At 40.7% G+C, this 19,873-nt stretch overlaps 1 protein-coding gene across 3 annotated transcripts in view; it reads right to left on the bottom strand.

Moving 5' to 3' along the window:
- Positions 1-19,585, bottom strand: part of Lars1 (leucyl-tRNA synthetase 1) — a 54,464-nt gene extending 34,879 nt beyond the window's left edge. For 2 of the 3 annotated variants that reach the window (XM_006254672.5, XM_039096707.2), the window contains exons 1-10: positions 19,334-19,585; positions 15,571-15,695; positions 11,127-11,214; positions 10,673-10,753; positions 7,034-7,171; positions 5,479-5,640; positions 4,078-4,190; positions 3,242-3,305; positions 2,979-3,046; positions 2,546-2,771 (exon numbers count right to left, since the gene is read on the bottom strand). In XM_006254672.5, coding sequence (XP_006254734.1) covers positions 2,546-2,771; positions 2,979-3,046; positions 3,242-3,305; positions 4,078-4,190; positions 5,479-5,640; positions 7,034-7,171; positions 10,673-10,753; positions 11,127-11,214; positions 15,571-15,695; positions 19,334-19,339 — 1,071 coding nt within the window. In that variant the 5' untranslated portion in view covers positions 19,340-19,585. 3 annotated transcript variants of the gene reach the window in all.
- Between the last annotated feature and the right edge of the window lie 288 nt (positions 19,586-19,873).

Genomic DNA, 19,873 nt, shown 5'->3' on the forward strand with positions numbered 1-19,873 from the left:
TGTTGCAGCTACTGAGACAGTGAAAAATCAAAACGGTTTTAGATGCTCTCACAACAAAAATGGGGAGTCTGTGAGGGACTGCTAAATATAAAGCATCATTCTTTATCATTCTACCATACGTGTACATAATTTTTCCACTAAGTAAACGGAATAAAATAAAGAAAAAGTAAAATCTTTATTCTATGATTTAAAAAAAGGGTTAAAAATAATCTAAAATGAGAATACCAACTTGACAATAGCAATCTTAGTATACTAACACCTGTACTGCTTGTGACATTGTATTTCTTGAGAAAAACAGTATCAAGACCCATAGCAAGAGCTACAAAATGTCCAAAATGGGCTAGCAAGATGGCTCAGCAGGTGAAGGCACTTGGCCACCAAGTCTAACAACTGTCATTAAATTCCTAGAATTCATGTGGTAAGAGAGAAATGACTTCCAAAAGTTGTTCTCCATACATACTGCAAAACACACGTTACACACACATGTACATATGCACAAACTAAGCAACATAAAAAAGAAACCTACCAAACACTACCTTATTTACACTAGTAAAACACTACAGTACTGGTTTTCAACCTTCCTAATGTTTTGATCCTTTCATACAGTTCTTCATGTTGCAGTGACCCCCAACCATAAAATTATGTCGTTGATACTTCATAACTATAATTTTGCTACTGTTATAAACTATAATGTAAATATCTGATATGACTCCCCCAAAGGGGTCTTATCCCATAGGTTGAGAACCGCTACACAAAACCATTGCTTTCAATGACCAAAAAATTAGGTAATAAACAAAATGTCAAATCAAGAAGATAGAATTCTACTTATCTGTATAATCATGAATTCAAATTAAAGTAAAAAAAAATTCCCGATTGCCTCAAAAAAATTAGAAAATGTGACAACATTGGGCCTATCTCCCCTGTCTGCCTGTCTGTCTGTCTGTCTGTTTCCCTCTCCTTTTAGAATGCCTCATATCTCACTCTGTAAGTCAGGCTGGCATAGAGTTAGTAATAGTGATCCTCCTGTCTTTACTTCCTGAAGACCACGCAGCTCTGGACCTGTACTTACATAAGGCAACAAAGGGCCTGCAGCTTCACACTCATTCTACCTTATTCTACACCATTCCATTGTATTGGTGTGCGTGCGTGCGTGCACGCGTGCGTGTGTGTGTGTGTGTGTGTGTGTGTGTGTGTGTGTGTGTGTGTATACTGTTGTAGAATCAGCAGTCATATGGGTACAATTTACATACCACAGCAGTTTTAAAGGCTGAAATCAAAAAACTGTTCTAACTAACATTGTAAGAAGGTGCATTAAGAACAGGAAATGGGCTGGAGAGATGGCTCAGTTGTTAAGAGCACTGACTGCGCTTCCAGAGATCCTGAGTTCAATTCCCAGCAACCACATGGTGGCTCACAACCATCTGTAATAGAATCTGATGCCCTCTTCTGGTGTGTCTGAAGACAGCAACAGTGTACTCAGATACTTTAAAAAAAAAAAAAAACCTGCCCCATCACATTAACACTGAGTGTCATGAACATGCCTGCAATCCCAGCACTCAGAAGGCAGAGACAAGATATTTAATGCTACATCATTGGCTATGTAGCAATCTTAATGCTAGCCTGGGCTACATAAGAGCCTTTCTCATAAACAAACAAACAAAAACAGCAGCAACAACAACAAACCCCGACAACATAAGAAATAAAACTCAACTAAAAGCAAGACAATAGTCTATCACATATTTCCTGTAAAAGGAACCAAGGACGGGGCTGGAGAGATGGCTCAGTGGTTAAGAGCACTGACTGCTCTTCCAGAGGTCCTGAGTTCAAATCCCAGCAACCACATGGTGGCTCACAACCATCTGTAATAAGATCTGATGCCCTCTTCTGGTGTGTCTGAAGATAGCTACAATGTACTTATATAGAATAAATAAATCTTTAAAAAAAAAAAAAAAAAAAAAAAGGAACCAAGGACATCATTTACTAAATAGGAGAAAAGTAGTTCTCATTCCAATCTCAGGAACATAGGCAATGTTTACAAAAACATTACTCTCGTGGAGCTATTAACCCAAGGAAGAACTATGTATTCTTTAATCAAATACTTCTAAGTTGAAACAAAGTCCAAAACCACGACTTTAGGGATAATGCAGTTACTGCTATCCAGTAAATAAAAAGGCAATCACACACAGCACATATAAGCCACAACCAGAATGCTGGGGTTGGCTGGACACACAGAACATTCCAACAGGTCAAGTTCAAGTACAGCACTTAGCATGGATGAAGAGGGGCAGAGGCCCCTTTGGAGGCGTGAGGATTCGGCCTGGCAGAGCCTTCTAGAGAACACTAAGACAGCTCTGTGCCTTGACTTGAGTGGGGCTTGCTTAAGCCAATACATATGAAACAAGTCAGCAAAACAAAAATGCCCTGCACACATTACCCCACAGATAGTTTAAGTACAAGGATTTTTGATGTTTTTTTTTCCAGCTCTACCAATAATACTTCCCTCTAATTATACGAGTGAAAATTGAGAGTATGCTCCCCAACTCACCTCTCCCATTAACTCCTTCACAACCGGCACCACGCCATTGTGCTTGGTGAAGCCTTGGTATGACATATTCCTGGCTGCTCTCTGGGTACAGATGAATATGTCTCCATTTGCTGTCTCAAACCCAATGTATTTCATATCAGGCCGAACCCAACAATTTGTCTGTCCAAACATAGTCTCAGGTCTGAGTGTGGCAGCTACTAGGAAGATATTTTTCCCTTTCAGGCCACTAAGAAGAAAAGCATATATTTATACTAAAATTATGGATTCCCTCATAGTTACCTGATTGTTCAAAATGATAAATCAAGTCAGATATACTGGCATCCATAATCTTAGTTCCCAGAAGGCTGAGGTAAGAGCACTAGGCTGCAAAGCAAAACCCAGCCTTCAAATTAATAATAATAATAATAGTAATAATAATTTTTAACAAACCTACCTTAATTTTGATGGGTATGGATCAAGCACCTTCAGTTTGACTAGGGTATATTCCTGAGGTCCAACACCCTAAACAAATAAACAAGGCAAACCTCTAAGGGAAAAGATGTGGATTCAACCTGCTAGTTATGGAGGAATCTCCTTCTAATTTCTGACATCAACTCAAGCCTATGGGAATGAATTCTTCTGTCTAATGAGAGTGTGCTCTTGGTGTGGGTACACTAAAGAGTATTACAGTAACTATTTGGTGCCCGAGATAATCACCTCTCCGGTTTGTCTGTCATGATCCATGCAAGGCTGTCCATCTTTTGGGGAATAAATAGTGTACCTAAAAAAAGAGCAGTAAGCAGTAAATATTGTCATATAATTCAAGTTACATTGTAACTTAACCAATGTCAATAATACTGTACAAGTGTGAGTCATAGCTAACCCCCTCGTCTGAGCCAGTGTCTATAAATCTATTAGTTATGCTTTGATGAGTGGTTCTGTAAGCATAGCTACTAACGTCTACACCTTCATGAAAAGGAACACTCCTGAGAACTATGGACTAACCTGAGCCTTTGGTAATGAAACAAAACTTTAAGATAAATTCACATATGAACTATAAGTCACTTTTACTTGATCTACACATAGAAGTATATGCCAAAACAAAATAAAATAATTCTGCTAGTGGTTTGCTAAGAATACTGAACAGAATCATCCCATTCTCTCTGGTTCTAGTTGCTGAAAATAAAAAACTCAGGAGAAATTAAGACACTGACCAGCAAGAACCTGAAAATGTAGCTCAGGGACAAAATGCCTGTTAAGAAGTTACAAGGTCCTAAACTCAACACACACACACACACACATACACACACACACACACACACACACACACACACACACACACACACACACACAAAATGAAAATAGAAAAATAAGACCCTGTCAAGAGTTAACAAAAACAAAAGATACAACAAACAAGGAGAGAGTGATGAAAAAAGAGAAAAGAGACAGAACAGACAGACAGACGACAGATGGGTGGACACACAGAACACATGTACTGAATTGTACAAGAATTATGGTTTTTACTTTATTATAATGAAAGAAAACAAACTCACCGCTTCCCGAATTTAATTTTATTTCTTTCTCTTAAAGTTAAAAATTGCCACCTGACAAAAGAATCATAGTAAGGATTCACATCCGTGGTGATGAAGGAACGCCGCCAGTCTACCTAGAGAAAGAAAAGAGAAAGAGAATTCTTTCTTTAAAAAAGCATTTATTTATTTATTTTATGTGAGTGCACTGTCGCTCTCTTAAGGCATACCAGAAAATAGCATTGGTTCCCATTACAAGTGGTTGTGAGCCACCATAGGGTGCTGGGAACTGCACTCAGGACCTCTGTGAGAGCAGTCAATACTCTTAACCCCTGAGCCATCTCTCCATCCCCAAAAGGATAATTCTTTTTTTTTTAAGATTTACTTATTTATTTTATGTATATAAGTGCATTATAGCTGTCTTCAGACACACCAGAAGAAGGCATCAAATCCCATTACAAATGGTTGTGAACTACCATGTGGTTGCTGGGATTTGAACTCAGGACCTTGGGAAGAGCAGTCAGTGCTCTTAACTGCTGAGCCACCACTCCAGCCCCAAGATAATTCTTATAAACAAGGATTCTTATAAGTCAACTGTTTACCTTCCTACTCTTTACTACAACTTAAAATTAAATCATGTATTAAAAATTTCCAGCTCCATATATTGAATATTTGAACTCAGGACCTCTAGCCCCAAGATAATTCTTATAAAAAAGGATTCTTTTTATTATTATTATTATTTTTTTTTTTTTTTTTGGAGCTGAGGACCGAACCCAGGGCCTTGTGCTTGCTAGGCAAGCGCTCTACCACTGAGCTAAGTCCCCAACCCCGATAAACAAGGATTCTTATAAGTCAACTGTTATCTTCCTACTCTTTACGACAACTTAAAATTAAATCATGTATTAAAAATTTCCAGCTCCATATATTGAATACATATAAATCATTAAAATATTTTGTTTAATTGATAGGCTTAACAACACACATACTTGCTGGGCATTCCCACACTCAGGAAGGAGGCAGAGACAGGAGGATCTCTGAGTTTGAAGTTAGCCTATTCTACAGAGTTCCAAGCCAGCTAGGGATACACGGAAAAACTCTCTCTAGAAAAACAAGAAACAAAATAAAAAAATAAAACCATTCTTACATATTAGCTAACATATAATATTTACAATAAATTTAATAAATAATATAGTCAACATACTCAAGTTAAACTTTATTATCTTCATATTCTTTAAATAAAATCCCTTTCTACCATTTGCTAATAAATTTACTCTGATAAGACAGATATTGAAGTTTTTCTTCCTTACATTAAGCCCCAGTAGTTGCCAATCTAATTCAAATTATTTTTGACATTCAGCCAAAATATATTATTGTAGATTTGTTTTCCATATATTTTTTATTTTAACACCAAAGGTGATGGCATACCTTCAAACCTATTTTCTTCAGATCCTGAACAGCCAGTGGTGGGAAATAATCAAGCCAATGTTCTGCTTCAGAAAACTTCGCGATGTCTTCATCAGAGAGCCCAAGGGATTTCATAATGTTCCACTGGTACTTAGAAGATCCTGCTTTAGCAGCGGCTTTACTCTGAAAACACACACGAACTCCATTAAAGCACGCCCAACCACTGTCCAGCATCCCAGACTACAGTAATTTAATTTAATGATCCTATTTGGTAATTCTGTTTGTTTCTTTTTAAGAAAGGGTCTCACTGTGTAGCCCTAGCAACACACATACACACACACACACACACACACACACACATACACACATACACTCTCACACACACACACTCACACTCACACACACTTTCTAAATCAAGTAAATCTAAGCAATTATGAGTGAATACTGCTGATGCAGAGGACACACATTTGATTCCCAGCAACCATGTCAGGTTGTTCACAACTGCCTGTAACTCCAGTTCCAGGGGATTCAACACCTTCTTCCAGACTCTGTAAGTACCCTCTTATACTCACACAAAGACATACACATATACACATAATTAAAAGTAAGTCTTTAGGGGCTGGAGAGGTGGCTCAGGGGTTAAGAGCACTGACTGCTCTTCCAGAGGTCCTGAGTTCAATTGCCAGCAACCACATGGTGGCTCATAACCATCTGTAATGAGGTCTGATGCCCTCTTCTGGTGTGTCTGAAGACAGAGACAGTGTACTCACATATATAAAATAAATTAAAACAATAAAAATAAATAAATCTTTAAAACAATAAGGTCCTCTTTTTAAAAAATCTTCAGGTGAACTCTCAGTTTGTTGTTCAGCACTGTACTGACGTTAGTTGCTTAGATAGAATGACTATATCATAGTTACAGAAGAGTGACAGGAGGTGGGCAAAGGTTATGCTGGAGTGCTACGCTATCCTGAATCTCTTTTAAATCAAAAATATATCAAATTAGAGCGAAAGCAATACAGCCAGACGACATTTTGTTGAGTTTTTAAAAATGAGTATTCTATACAGGTGCTTTACCTGCATAGATGCCTTGTATCATGAGGCCAAAAAGAGGGGGTCGGATACCCGAGACTAGAGTTACAGTGATCATAAGCCACATGAAGGAACGGGGACTGGAGCATGGGCCCCTTGGTCTGATGTAGTTTTCACCTTTGGGGTACATGTGTGGGGTATGCTGTGTGCATCCTCCTCGGTATCTTTGGTGTACACACGGAGGCCAGGACAACCTGTGGTAGCATTTCTAGCCTTCCAGCTTGTTGTTCGGTGCTGTGACTCCAGCCTCCCTGGCCCTCAGGCTTTGAGGGCTTCCTCTGTCTCTTTCTCCCAGCGCAACAGTGGACTGCTGGGATGGAGGTGTGTGCTCACCTGGAGAGCCGACCCATCTAAACAGCCTTGGTTCGATACTGTCTTTAAATTATCAAGTCCAGTTCCTGTGTCAGGTACAGTGCCACACTGGTTATGTACAGATAAGCCAAACCGATGGAAACATTAACCGAGACATAAGTGAGCAGCAAACCTTTTTCCCTTTGGCTTTATCCTTCATTACTATATCTCCAGGTTTAGCACTGCTTTCTTCCTCTTCCTCCTCCTCCTCTGGAAAATCAGGAGGGCAGCCATACAGCTCTATCTCCCTTTTCAGCTTGTCAGCACATGCCTAGACCGAAACATTTGGGAGAGCCAAATTCAGAACTCAAGGAAATAATGCTGTTTCCAGGGCCAACTAAAATTGGCTTTCTGAAATTTTGTGCAACATGTGTATAAACATACAGATCATTAAATACATTATCACTATAGAAAACCCAAAAAATGCAAATCACATACCTCAAAATGCACTGATACAGTTTGTATTCTATTCAGTATCTACAGTACTCAATGAAGCGTGCTGATGCACGGAACAGCAGAAATGCAAAGACACATACAGCAGTTTGTCATTTTAGGTAACAACCTGAACAGTCTCTCACTTTGAAGACTATTCTTGTCTTTGCAGTGGAACGTAAATGCGTACCCCTTGTGATCTATGAGCACCCCTGCTATGTAGACAGGACAGAGAGTAAGAAAACAAACACTGACAGGAAGTGATGTAAGGGAAAGACTAAGGAGCTACACAACTGTGCTTTCCACCATAGCTCTTCCCAGTTGTGTCATGGGTCCACTTTCAAACCAGAAAAGTCCTCAAAAGGACAGGACCAAAATTATCAGAGTAAGGAAGGGCTCACACCCAGAAGAGTTTCAGTTAATAAGTAAGATACAACTAGAAAGGTATTGTTTGAAGTGACCCTAGTGGGCACATAGAGCTGTTCTGGATGCTGAGGCAAGGGGATTGCAAGCTCAAGGCCATCCTGGGCAATTTAAGAATACTACCTCAACAAAAAAAAATTAAATAGAAAGAAATAGGAAAGTAATTGAGGCATGGAGAGACTATTTACCTGTAAAGCAAGGCCCTGCCTCAAAATCCAGTACTGAAAGGAACAAGTCTCTACCACTGGTGTAAAGATGTGACCCAGTGTTAGAGAACTGATACTGGACTCCACATACACATACAAAAAGCATCATCATTTTGTAACACAAATACAGTAAGTAAAGTAAGCCAAGACCATCAAAAGACATTCAAGCCACAAGGTCACTGAATAATAGGCCATCTAGAGGTTCTCAATATGTCCCATTGTCCCCATAAACTATGTTTTTCCCCAGACAGGGTTTCTCTGTGTAGCCCTGGCAATCTTGCAACTCCTTCCGTAGGCCAGGCTGGCCTCCAACTCAGACAACCACCTGCCTCTGCCTCCCAAGTACTGAAATAAAGGCATGCACCACCATCTCGTGGGTAGGCTACGTTTTAATTACAAAAGAAGATGGCCTTAGAATGAGGAACTATGCCATAGGTTTTAACATAATATTACTAAAATGGACAGGCTGCCATTGTGTGCTTTCTGTTGTGATGCCCTGGGAAGCTTACGCCTCATTTATGTAGTACTCTTTTCAAAGTATCTAATCCAAACATTAACATCCATAACAAACAACTAAAAGTCTAAAGCGAACTACATGTAAAGCCTAACTCACAAAAGAAATTGTGAAACCAGGAACAACATCCGAGATGATCAAAGGACTCTAATTACAGAGTAGAAGGCAATGCCATCAGTCAAAAGGGTATGTTCAGTGATATGCTCAGTCAGAGGGAGATGATGAGACTGCACTGATGCACCAAATGACCTTGCTTTCCAAAGGTGCACACCACAAGACAGATGCATGCTGTAAAGGAAATAAAGGTGCATGCTGCAAGTGAGATGAAGACCGTGGGATGCACACTACAAAGAGGTTCGCATTGCAAGCGACGGGTGATACAAAAGTGATGCACATTATAGAGATACACACGAGATGCATTCTGTGTTTATAGAGAGATGCACACTGACAGTCAGGTGGATAGCATGACATCGGCAACTCGCTTGCACAAAGTACAAGGGTAATTACAAGACAGGCTGGAGCGCCCAGGTCTGAGCTGCCAGAGCTAAAGCAAAGGCAGCAAACTGTAAGCAAAAGTATTATGTATTCCCCATGCCATCCTTGCACCTCTTCTGCAAGTCAGACACTGGACAAGACAACAGGCTAGGGAGTAAGAAGTTCCTGGGCTGGGGTGCAGCTTGGGCCTCACAGTGCTCACTGTAGCCACACGAAGTCCTGGGATCTATAACCCCCTACCACGTACACCAGGTATGATGGCACCACCTGTATTTCCAGCACTTAGTAGGCAAAGGCAGGTCATCCTAGCTACACAGCAAGTTCAAGGACAGCCTAGGCTACATGAGAAATCGTCTTACCAAAAAAAAAAGAAAAAAAAAAGAAAAAAGAAAAAGAAATTCCTAATTCCATTGTTACATTTAAAATTGTTTTCAGTCAGTGACCCATGCTTTTAATCTCAGCACTCAGAAGACAGAGAAAGGAGGAGCTGTGAGTTCAGTCTAGCCTGGTTTACATGAGTTCCAGCACAGCCAGAGCCTACAAAATGTCTTTGTAGGTGTTTTTGTCTCAAAAAAAAAAGAGAAGAGAATCTTTTAAATTCTAGTTTTCTGATCTTTTTCTTTTTTTTTTTTTTTTTTTTTTTTTTTTGGATGGGGGGTTTGGGAATTACCTCTAAATTAAGCTTTTGTTTTGTTTTGTCTTGTTTTGAGAGAGGTCTCACTACGTAGATCTGGCTGGCCTGAACTTCTTATGCTGACTCATAGACCAGGCTGGCTGCAGGCTCAGAGATCTGCTGGCCTCTGCCTCCTGAGTGCTAGAATTGTGTTTTTGAGACAGGGTCTCACTGTGGATTTGGCTGGCCTGGAAGTCACTGTATACATCATGCTGACCTCAAATTTGTAAACTATCCCCCAAATCTACCTCCCAAGTGCTGAGATTAGAGGTGTGCACTATCATGCACCAGCAGCAAATGAAGATATGAACTTGCAAAATGGTCAAAATATGTGTATTATCTTGCCCTTCTGTGTATACAAATGTATAATCACTGTATACTTTATAATTACCCAATTCCAACAGATATGAAAGTATAAATTACTTAAAACACATTAAAAAAAATCCAAACAGAAATCATTTGCACATTTCTGTGTGCTGTGTACTTCTCCTTCCGGGTCCCTGAAACTGGGTCACACAGTGTTGTTCAGATTGGCCTCAAGCCCTGAGTGTCCTCTTGTGTCAGCCTCCAAAAGACCACACCTGGCTAATGTATACTTTACTCAAGCCCTTCTTCAAATAGTTTGTGTGAGCACATGCATGAACACATGTGTGGAAGTCAGGGGATAACCTCAGCTGCCAGTCCTGGGCCTCCATCTTGAGATAGGGGCTAATTGACCCCAGGTTTTTGGCATTTTTCTGCACCCATTCCCTGGTAGGAGCACAATGATATTATACGTCTGCATGTTCTGCTGTGTCTAGCTTTTAGGGGGATTCTGGGCCTCCAAACTTAGGTCATCAGGCTTGCTTGGCAAGTGTTTTACCCAATTAGCCATCTCCCTAGCCCTTCCAACATTTTTATAATTTAATTTTCACTGTAAAAAAATTCAACTCATTTGGTGCAATGCGAAAATCCAATCCCAAGACCAGGAATCTGGTATTATTGTTACTCTAAGCTAAAGAGTAGACCCAACCCTCTATGCAGTCTTACCTTAATAGGCATACCGGTACAGTGTAACCCGAAGGGAAACAGACAGCTTTTTCCTTTTAATCTCTGGTATCCTACTGCAAACTATGGGAAGAAAGTCAAACCTCAATTATAGATATAAATGGTAGACACACACAAAATGCTAACTTTGACAGAAACACTGTTTCTCTCTTCCTAGCTTTAGAACACCAGACATCCATCACTGAACAATTCTAGTGTACTATCCTTTCAATGTTTTTCACTAACACACAAATTTTGAACATGCACACATGTCTAGAACCCTGAACAAATATACATATGGCATGCAAACAAGACTATAAAAGTTCAACTATCAAAATTACTCTTTAAGTAAGAATTTGATTTTAATAGGAAATAAATTCTATACATACAATATTCTTCAACCTGGTATTTACTATAGATCCTCCCCATCCTGTCTTAGTAAACTTAAGAGTTTTACCTCACACTTGGATAAGGAAAACGTGTGTCCCAAATGAAGGCGTCCATTCATGTATGGATATGGAAAGGTGACAAAGTATTTGCCCTTGCTGCAGAAGAATCATGTAGGAAAAAAGTACAAAAGAAAGCATTACATTTCTTTCATAATAAGTGATGGGATGGAAAGGATGCTTGTTATATAAGTACTCTGCTTAGAGTCCGGCTACTTAAGGAGCTGGAGAGATGGCTCAGCGTTTAAGAGTGATTGCTGCTCTTATAAGACCTGGGTTGGGCTCCCAGCACCCACATGACAACTCACACTCATCTGTAATTCTTCTAAACTCTGCAGGCACTGCACTCACTGTTATATACAGGCAAAACAACTCATTTACATAACACAAAAATAAAATCCTTTTAAAAATACAATGAAGTTTACCTATTTAAAAGGTATCAAGTTTTAGGCTGGCCATGCCTTTAATCCCACCAGTCGGGAGTCAAAAACAGGTGTAGCTCTGTGAATTTGAGCCCAACATGGTTCCTATAAAACACTCTAGGCCAGCTAAAGCTACAAAGACTGTCTCAAAAACAGATATCAGGTGTGTAAACCTCAAATTAAAAGCTCAAGGCTCTGAAAACATCACGTATTCATAAGTGACTGTTTCATTTCTCACACTATCTCCCTTTTCAACAAGAAGTATTTGTAACCTATGTGTTTACATCACACAGCATAAATGGAATATTTGTAAGTGTTCATTTTTCAGTCAGGATGGAAGGCAGAAACAACAGATCTCTGAGGGAAATAGTGAGCTCCAGGTCAGCTACACATACACATAAGGCCCTGTCTCAAAAAATAAAATAAAATAAAATAAAATTAATTTTTATTTTATTATGGTGTGTACCACAACTGAGCACTTACAAATGTACCGTCCCAGTTATAACTCAGTGACAATACCCACTTGTGCTCTCTGCTCCCCACAAGGGAAAAAACATTAACCTCTAGTTGGCCTTAGGTCATTTTCTTCTTTCCCATAGTTCACAAATATGGACATGATCTTTGACAATGAATCACTTAGTGCGGCTCACTCGTAGACTTTATATAAAGCACAGTATGCTTTTATATATTTACAATTCCTTTTCACAATATTAATAATGTTTTCAACATTACTCAACATATCTCACTGAGCAAAGCATTATTGTGATTCATTTTGACTAAACTTCTTTAAAGTGGACTAAAATTCTAAAACCAAACAGCAGATGCAACGAGCAGTAGGTCAAGGTATAACGATAAGTAGGTAGGCCAGCAAGTCCATCATACCCCATGCATCCCATTAGCGCACAGCTAAGTAGTAAGTCAAGAGGACAAACTATAGAATTAGTAAGCCCAAAAAGCAGTCCACGGTCTCACCATAATGGTTCATACTTTAGAAGGACAGAGGCAGGTACAGAGGACATGCTTTTATCCCAGCACTGGGGAGGCAGAGCCAAGCTGGTATATATAGCTAGTTTCAGAACATCCAGAGCTACATAACAGAGACCCTGTCTCAAAAAAAACAAAACAAAAACAAAAGGAGATCAGGGAATATAAAAGACACACAGCCTGTGAACTCTTATCAACTTTGAGATATTTACTTAGCCTCTCTGTCTGTCTCTGTCTTACCATCTATAAAACATAGTAAAAAAAAAAAAAATTGTTTACCGGGATAGCTTAGTTAGTAGAGTGCTTGCCCTGGGTCTAATCCCAACATCACGTAGATCAAGCATGGTGACACATGCCTGTGATCCTAGGTGAAGGAGGTAGAGGCAGAGGATCAACTCAGGTCATTCTGTGCTGTGTGGCAAGTTTGAGGTCAGCCTGACAGTGTGAGAGTTTGTTTCAAAATAAAAATCTTAGAAGGTGGGGGAACTCTCTAGAAAGTACCAGAAACCTGGGAGGTGAGAGACTCTCAGGACTCCAAGGACCTTAGATGAAATGCCCAACAGTAGGGAAAGGAACCTCATAGACTCCACCACCAGTAGAAAGACAGGGCATTAAGTGGAGGGATGGGGTTGCTATCCCACAATCAAAAACTCTGACCTAGAATTGTTCCTGTCTGAAAGAACTTCAGGGACAAAAATGGAGAAGAAACTGAGGGAAAGGAAGTCTAGCGACTGGCCCAAACCGGGATCCAACTCAAGGGGAGGCTGCAAGGCCTGACTCTATTACTGATGCTATGGTGTGCTTACAGATAGGAGCCTACCATGGATGACCTCCGAGAGGCCCAAGAAGCAACTGACTGAGAGAAATGCAGATACTTACACCCAACCAATGGGCTGAAGTCAGGGACGCCTATGGTTGAATTAGGGGGAAGACTGGAAGAAACAGAGGAGGAGAACAACAACAGAGAGGAAGACCAGCAGTCTCAAGTAACCCAAACCTCTGAGATCTCTCAGACACTGAGCCACCAACCAGGCAGCATACACTAACTGGTCCAAGGCCCCCAACATATTTACAGCAGAAGACTGCCTGCTATGGCGTCAGTGAAAGAAAACACCTAACCCTCCAGAGACTTGAGGCCCCAGGGAATGGGGAAGCCTGGGGGACATCCTCTAGGAGACAGGGGAGGAGATGGGGAGGAGGAATGTGGGAGGGGGGATTAAGAGGGGAGTAATGGCTACACTGTAAAAAAGTAAAAGTAATTTAAAAAAAATCCTCATCTTAAAAGATTATTAAGCAGATTTCTGAATACAAGACCAGTCTGGTCTACACTGTCCCAGGACAGCCAGGGTTACACAGAGAAACTCTCTCTTGAAATCCAAAAATAATAAAATAATAATAATAATAATAATAAAGAAAGAAAGAGAGAGAGAGAGAGAGAGAGAGAGAGAGAGAAAGAAAGAAAGAAAGAAAGAAAGAAAGAAAGAAAGAAAGAAAGAAAGGAAGGAAGAAAGAAAGAGGGACTGGAAAGGTTAAGAGCATCTGCTGCTCTTCTATCAGACCAGAGTTCAGTTCACAGCACCCACATGGCAGTTCACAACTGTCTGTAATTCCAGTCCCAAGGGATCCCCACCTTCTTCTGGCCTCTATATGCACCAGGTACCCACACAGTACATGGACATACATGCAGGCAAAATGCCCATAAACATTAAAAAATAATCATCAATAAACATAAACGATTCTTAAGATTCAATGAGAATACATTGTTGCCTAGCACACAGAAAATCCAGTTAACCACCACTACTGTTATCTGAACACATGTATTTTTCTTTTGTTTTTTGAGACAGGATTTCTCATATAGGTCTGGCTTCTGGGAACTTGTTTTATAGACAAGGCTGGCCTGAACTCAAGATCAGCCTGCCTTGCAAGTGCTAGGATTAAGGCATATGCCACCGTGCCTGACTTGAATACATGTCAACATATCCAAAATGAGTACAAATTAATTTAACACAGATTTATTGTGGCTTTTTGTTTTGTTTTTTCTTTTTTTGACACAAGGTTTCTCTATGTAGTCCTGTGGTCCTGGAATTTGCTCTGTAGACTAGGCTGGCCTCAAACTCAGAGATCCACCTGCCTCTGCCTCGTGAGTGTTGGTATTAAAAGTGTGCACCACCATATCCAGCTTTTGAGACATTCTTTGAGAGGACAATACTTTTCTTGGTTTTCCCTCCCATAATCACTGTCTACAATTTGTCTCAAAATTACCTTAGTATCAAGCAATATACTTTTTTTAAAGAATTATTTACTTACTTTATGTATATGCATACACTGTGGCTATCTTCAGACGCACCAGAAGAGGGCATCGGATCTCATTACAGATGGTTATGAGCCACCATGTGGTTGCTGGGAATTGAACTCAGAGCCTTTGGAAGAGCAGTCAGTGCTCTTAACCTCTGAACCATCTCTCCAGCCCAACAATATACTTTTTATGGAATAAGATTAACAAATTCAATGACCCTACAAAATTTTATTTGTATTGGAGGTAAGAATCTCTCAAAAAGAAAACCTTTGCTCTTTTCAGACAGTAAATACAAAACTTCAAAACATTCCCCTTTGTCAAAATGCGAAAAAATACTAATTTTAAAAATCTGAATCAGCTGGCTAGATGGCTCAGCAGACAAAGGCTCAAGGTCAATCCTCAGAACCCACATAGCAGGAGAAAACTGACAAACTAACTCCTGTAAGTTGTCCTCTGACCTCCACACGTGTCATGCAAACACACACACAAATACACACACACAGACACACAGACACACAGACAGACAGACACACACACACACACACACACACAGACACACATACACACACACGCACACACACAGATACATGGGTTTTGGGTGTTTTTTGTTTTGTTATGTTTTACATCTTCTTATGCACAAACTCTAAGAAGTCTGTGGAGAGAGTTGCCTTGACTATTCAGCCCACTCAGATATTACCCCGCTTTCTCACCTCCCCTTCCTGGGACAGTCAACCCAAGGCTCCTCAAACTCACCTGCTCTGCTTCTGCTTCTCCAGTGAAGACGCGCTGACTTCAAACACTTTCTCCGCTTCCCATTTCTGCTGGACTTCTTTCTCAATCTTCTTCAAGAAGTCTACTTTGGCTGTTCCTTTTCTTTCCTGTTAAATACAAAAAGACAAAAGGGCTTGCTTTAAAAAGTGAGAGTCGGGGATGCTGCTACACGCCTGCAACCCCCACGTTTGGGACGTGAAAGGAAGAGCATCCAAAGTTCAACTTCGCTCTCAGCCACACAGCAAGCTGGAGGCCAGCCTGGGCTACACAAGACCCGGTGTGAAAAACCAAGAGGAAAAAGAAGTCAAGTTCACAAAGAATCAAGCAGCTCACTGGCAGATCAAATTCCCCATCCTACCTTCAAATGTAAAGGAACAAGATTCTAAAAAGTAGTTACTGAGCCCAGAAGGGGTGGCGCACACCTTGAATCCAAGCACTCGGGAGGCAGAGGCAGGTGGACCTGTATGGATTCAAGGCCAGCCGGGGCTACAGAGTGAGGTTCAAGACTGCTACACAGAAACTCTGTCTTGAAACACCAAAATGATTATATACCTAGACTTGCAACTATGGACTAGAAGAAAGGGTCAGACTATGAAGGAGTTATGTTTGAACAAACAGTTCACCTGATCACAATGTGTGCATGCACTGAAACATCAAATGGTACCTCAACACATATAGTTTCTAGCAATCAAATAAAAAACCTGTTATCATTGAAGAAAATAAAGCAAGCAAACAAACAAACAAAACAGGCAAGAGATAGCATTGAAGTTATGCTTAGTATCTCTTCTTTTTACCTAATCTGTACCCAACCTTCAGAACATATAATATTGACAAACTCTGTTAGGTTGAATTACCCAGGCCTCTGCCTGGTGACTTAACTGGCATTTAACAGGGTCTGACCTTAAAGATGCTCACTACATGATTTTTGAATATATAAACAGATGAAGAAAGTTCTGCACATAGAGAAAATCAGTTATTATCTATCTACTTCAAATCAATATGCAAACATCTCTAAATACCTTTTAAAATGTAAATGCAAGCTGGCTTCAGTGGCACAAGCTTGCAATACCAGCACTCGACAAGAAGCTGAGGTTGGATGATGACCTTGAGTTTAAGGCTAGCCTTAGGGCTGGAGAGATGGCTCTGCAGTTAAGAGCACTAACAGCCCTCCAGAGGTCCTGAGTTCAATTCTCAGCAACCACATGGTGGCTCACAACCGTCTGTAATGGGATCCAATGCCCTCTCTTGTGGTGTGTCTGAAGAGAGCAACAGTGGGTTCATATAAATAAAATAAATATTAAAAAAAAAAAACAAAGGCTAGCCTTAGCTACATGTATGTTCCAGGATAGGGTTAAAAAGAGAGGCAGTATCCCAGATAAAAAGACAGACAGACAGACAGACAGACAGGCAGGCAGGCAGACAGACAGATGAAATTAGACCATCCAATGTAATACTGTCACCATACTGCTCCTATTTAATTAGACCACATGAATACTTAGAAAAGGGAAGGCGATCCAACACAAAAATCATAAAGTTACTTTAAAAACTTAGATGTTTTTAAATATTATCTTTGGTAATTGGATTGTGTAATTCTCATGCACAAACTTTGTAGATGATAAAGTCATGTCACAATATCAAAAGATTAGAAATGCCTGAGATTCTCATTCTATAAAACAACTTCTTAATAAGTAACCTGCCTCTACGCTACTCCAGGGCTTACTGATTCTGCTTTCAATGCTAACACAAAACAGATAACAAGTCTCTTCTTATCCATGGTATTCTGAAGTTCATTTATTTTGCTTGTGGTTTGGGTTTTCTGTTGTTTTCTTTTGGAAACACGGTCTCACTATGCAGCCCTGGCCAGCCTAGCTAGCACTCACTATGCAGGCCAGACTACCCTGGAACTCACAGAGATCCTCCTGCTTCTTCCTCTGACATATTGGGAGTAAGGTGTGCAGCACCATTCCCTGCTATTCTGCAGTTACTAGGACACTCCTACAAACATCATCCCAATTTTACAACTCTAAGAAGGATGAACTGTGATTATCATTTTCAAGACACCAAATCTGAACTTGAGACAGCTAGCCAGCGAATGATGAAAACAGTCAGATACCATCGTCTTACTCCCGTTTCTGCTTTCTCTTGTTATCCTGTCCATATCATAGCCTCCACCCCTCCTAGATGGAGAATCTACATAAGTTCTATCAGGTTTTTGGTCTAACAGTTCAGTACTCTCTCAATGCTCCAGTCTGTTTGGGGCACAAGAGTTTTTTGTAAACTGCAAGGTGTGGCATGAATACAAGGTATATTATTTTCTAGCTACAGATATTTAACATTGCAAGCTCAGAAACACACATATCACCATAATGATCAGTCACTGCCTCTTTTCCTGTCTGGCACTCTAACACTACTTCTCCCATAACACTGGATATCAATATCATGCGTAAAATCACTTCAAAAGATTTTACAATGACTATAAATAGTTCTTTCAAGGTGGAAATACAATATAATGATAGGCCATTTGTCTAACGTGCAAGGCACTGGGTTCAATTTCCAATGACACTTCCAAAAAAAAGGAAGGAGAAGGAAGAAGGGAGGGAAAAAGGGAAGGAGGGAGGGAGGAAGGAAGGAAGAAAAGGAAGAAAGGAAGGGGAAAGTCATCATCTTCTGAAGAGTACAAATTAGTTACTTTTAAGTCAGATACAATATTGCATCCCTGAAATATGTCCCCTATATAGAAAGAAGCAAGAAGACTCAGAGTTGAAGCTGCACTGAGTTTCAGGTCCACCTGGCCTACATAAGACTAAATCAAAAGGAAAAAAAAATATCTACCTCCAAAACATCTTCAACTCTATAGATATCTTCTTTTTCACCAATCCTTAGCCTGCCCGCCCACCCAGTCCTATGATTTCACTGCCTCTCTGGATCCACCTGCAAAATCGTCTCTAGTTCCAGCTCCTCTTGTCATTGTTCTTACCTGTAAATACCCTTCCCAGTCAGCTCTGCTCCTCCACCTGGATAGGTGAACATGGCAGGAAGAAAACTGTAAACTCGTGACCGGCCGTGCTCCAGAGGCTTTAAGGAATACCTCTAAACTCTGAAAGCCTGTCGCTCCTTCCTGATAAACTATTTAATCTCCCACACCCAGTTCTGGAGATTGAACCTACGGCCCTGATCATGCTAAGTAAAAGCTCTTACCACTAAGCTATCTCCGGATCCCCTTTCACTTATCTGAGACAGTCTTGCTAAGTTACTCGGGTTGGCTCTGAACTCATTCTCATAGTCCACGCAAGCCTTTCATTTTCAATCCTCTTGCTTCCGTCTCCAAAGTAGCTCAGATTACAAGATCTGTGCGACAGGATCCAGCTGCTTAATTTTAAATTAAGGTTATATTTAAAAGTCCGTGCGTCAGGGTCACTAAACACATTCACAGTGAGATGCCCGATCTTTGCTGTTGTTGAAACGTTAAATGTTCTTCTTTACCTCTACTTTTATTAAAAATATGATGAAACTCAGTATTCGGAATTCAAGTAGTCAATGTAAAGGGAAGACAGTAAGTTCCTGGCTCAACTAGGGAGAGCAGCAAATTAATTCTCCAGGAAAGCCCTGCCTCAAGCGAGTGAAAGGCGTCTTTCAGAAAAGGAGCTCCCTTCTCGGAGACAGGCAGCATGTGGTGAGACCCGAATACCCTACCAGCTGGGTTCCAGGGCCCAAACCTAAGGACGCTCTTCCCGCCCAAACTCACCGCCATGGCGCCGCCCAAACGACTCAAGATCCAGTACGATGGCCCCAATGAATCCCTCAGAGATGTGGGTCCAACTTTTCCCTCCTACTCGTAGAAGCCTAGTCTCTCAGGACACCAAAGCACACACTACACACTTGCTGAGGCAATCGCAAAGCTCACTGACTACACCCGAGTGCATCTTGCCGGCAGCAGGGAGTTGTAGTTCCCAGACTATGAGTACTAGAGGCCAACAAGCGTCTGCGGACTACAATTCCCAGAAGACAACGCGACGCCGGAAGTTATCTGTAGCTATTGGCCTGGTGACACCGTCTGTGTCACTTATAGGTTGAACTACAAGATCCGTGAGGCAGTTCGGGATGATGGACTGCTGCAAGTGTGCCCGAAAAGAGGTGGAATTAGGAACTTCAACCTTCTCACCCGGTGGAGCTGTCCTTCTGTCAGGATGCCAGGATGCGGAATTGATTACTATTCAGCGAGTGAGGCGCTAATTATGGCTTGCCACTATGCCCATGTATTTATTATTACCGGTGGCATTCATCA

Source organism: Rattus norvegicus, chromosome 18 (genome assembly GCF_036323735.1).
Source record: "Rattus norvegicus strain BN/NHsdMcwi chromosome 18, GRCr8, whole genome shotgun sequence".
Lineage (NCBI taxonomy): Eukaryota > Metazoa > Chordata > Mammalia > Rodentia > Muridae > Rattus > Rattus norvegicus.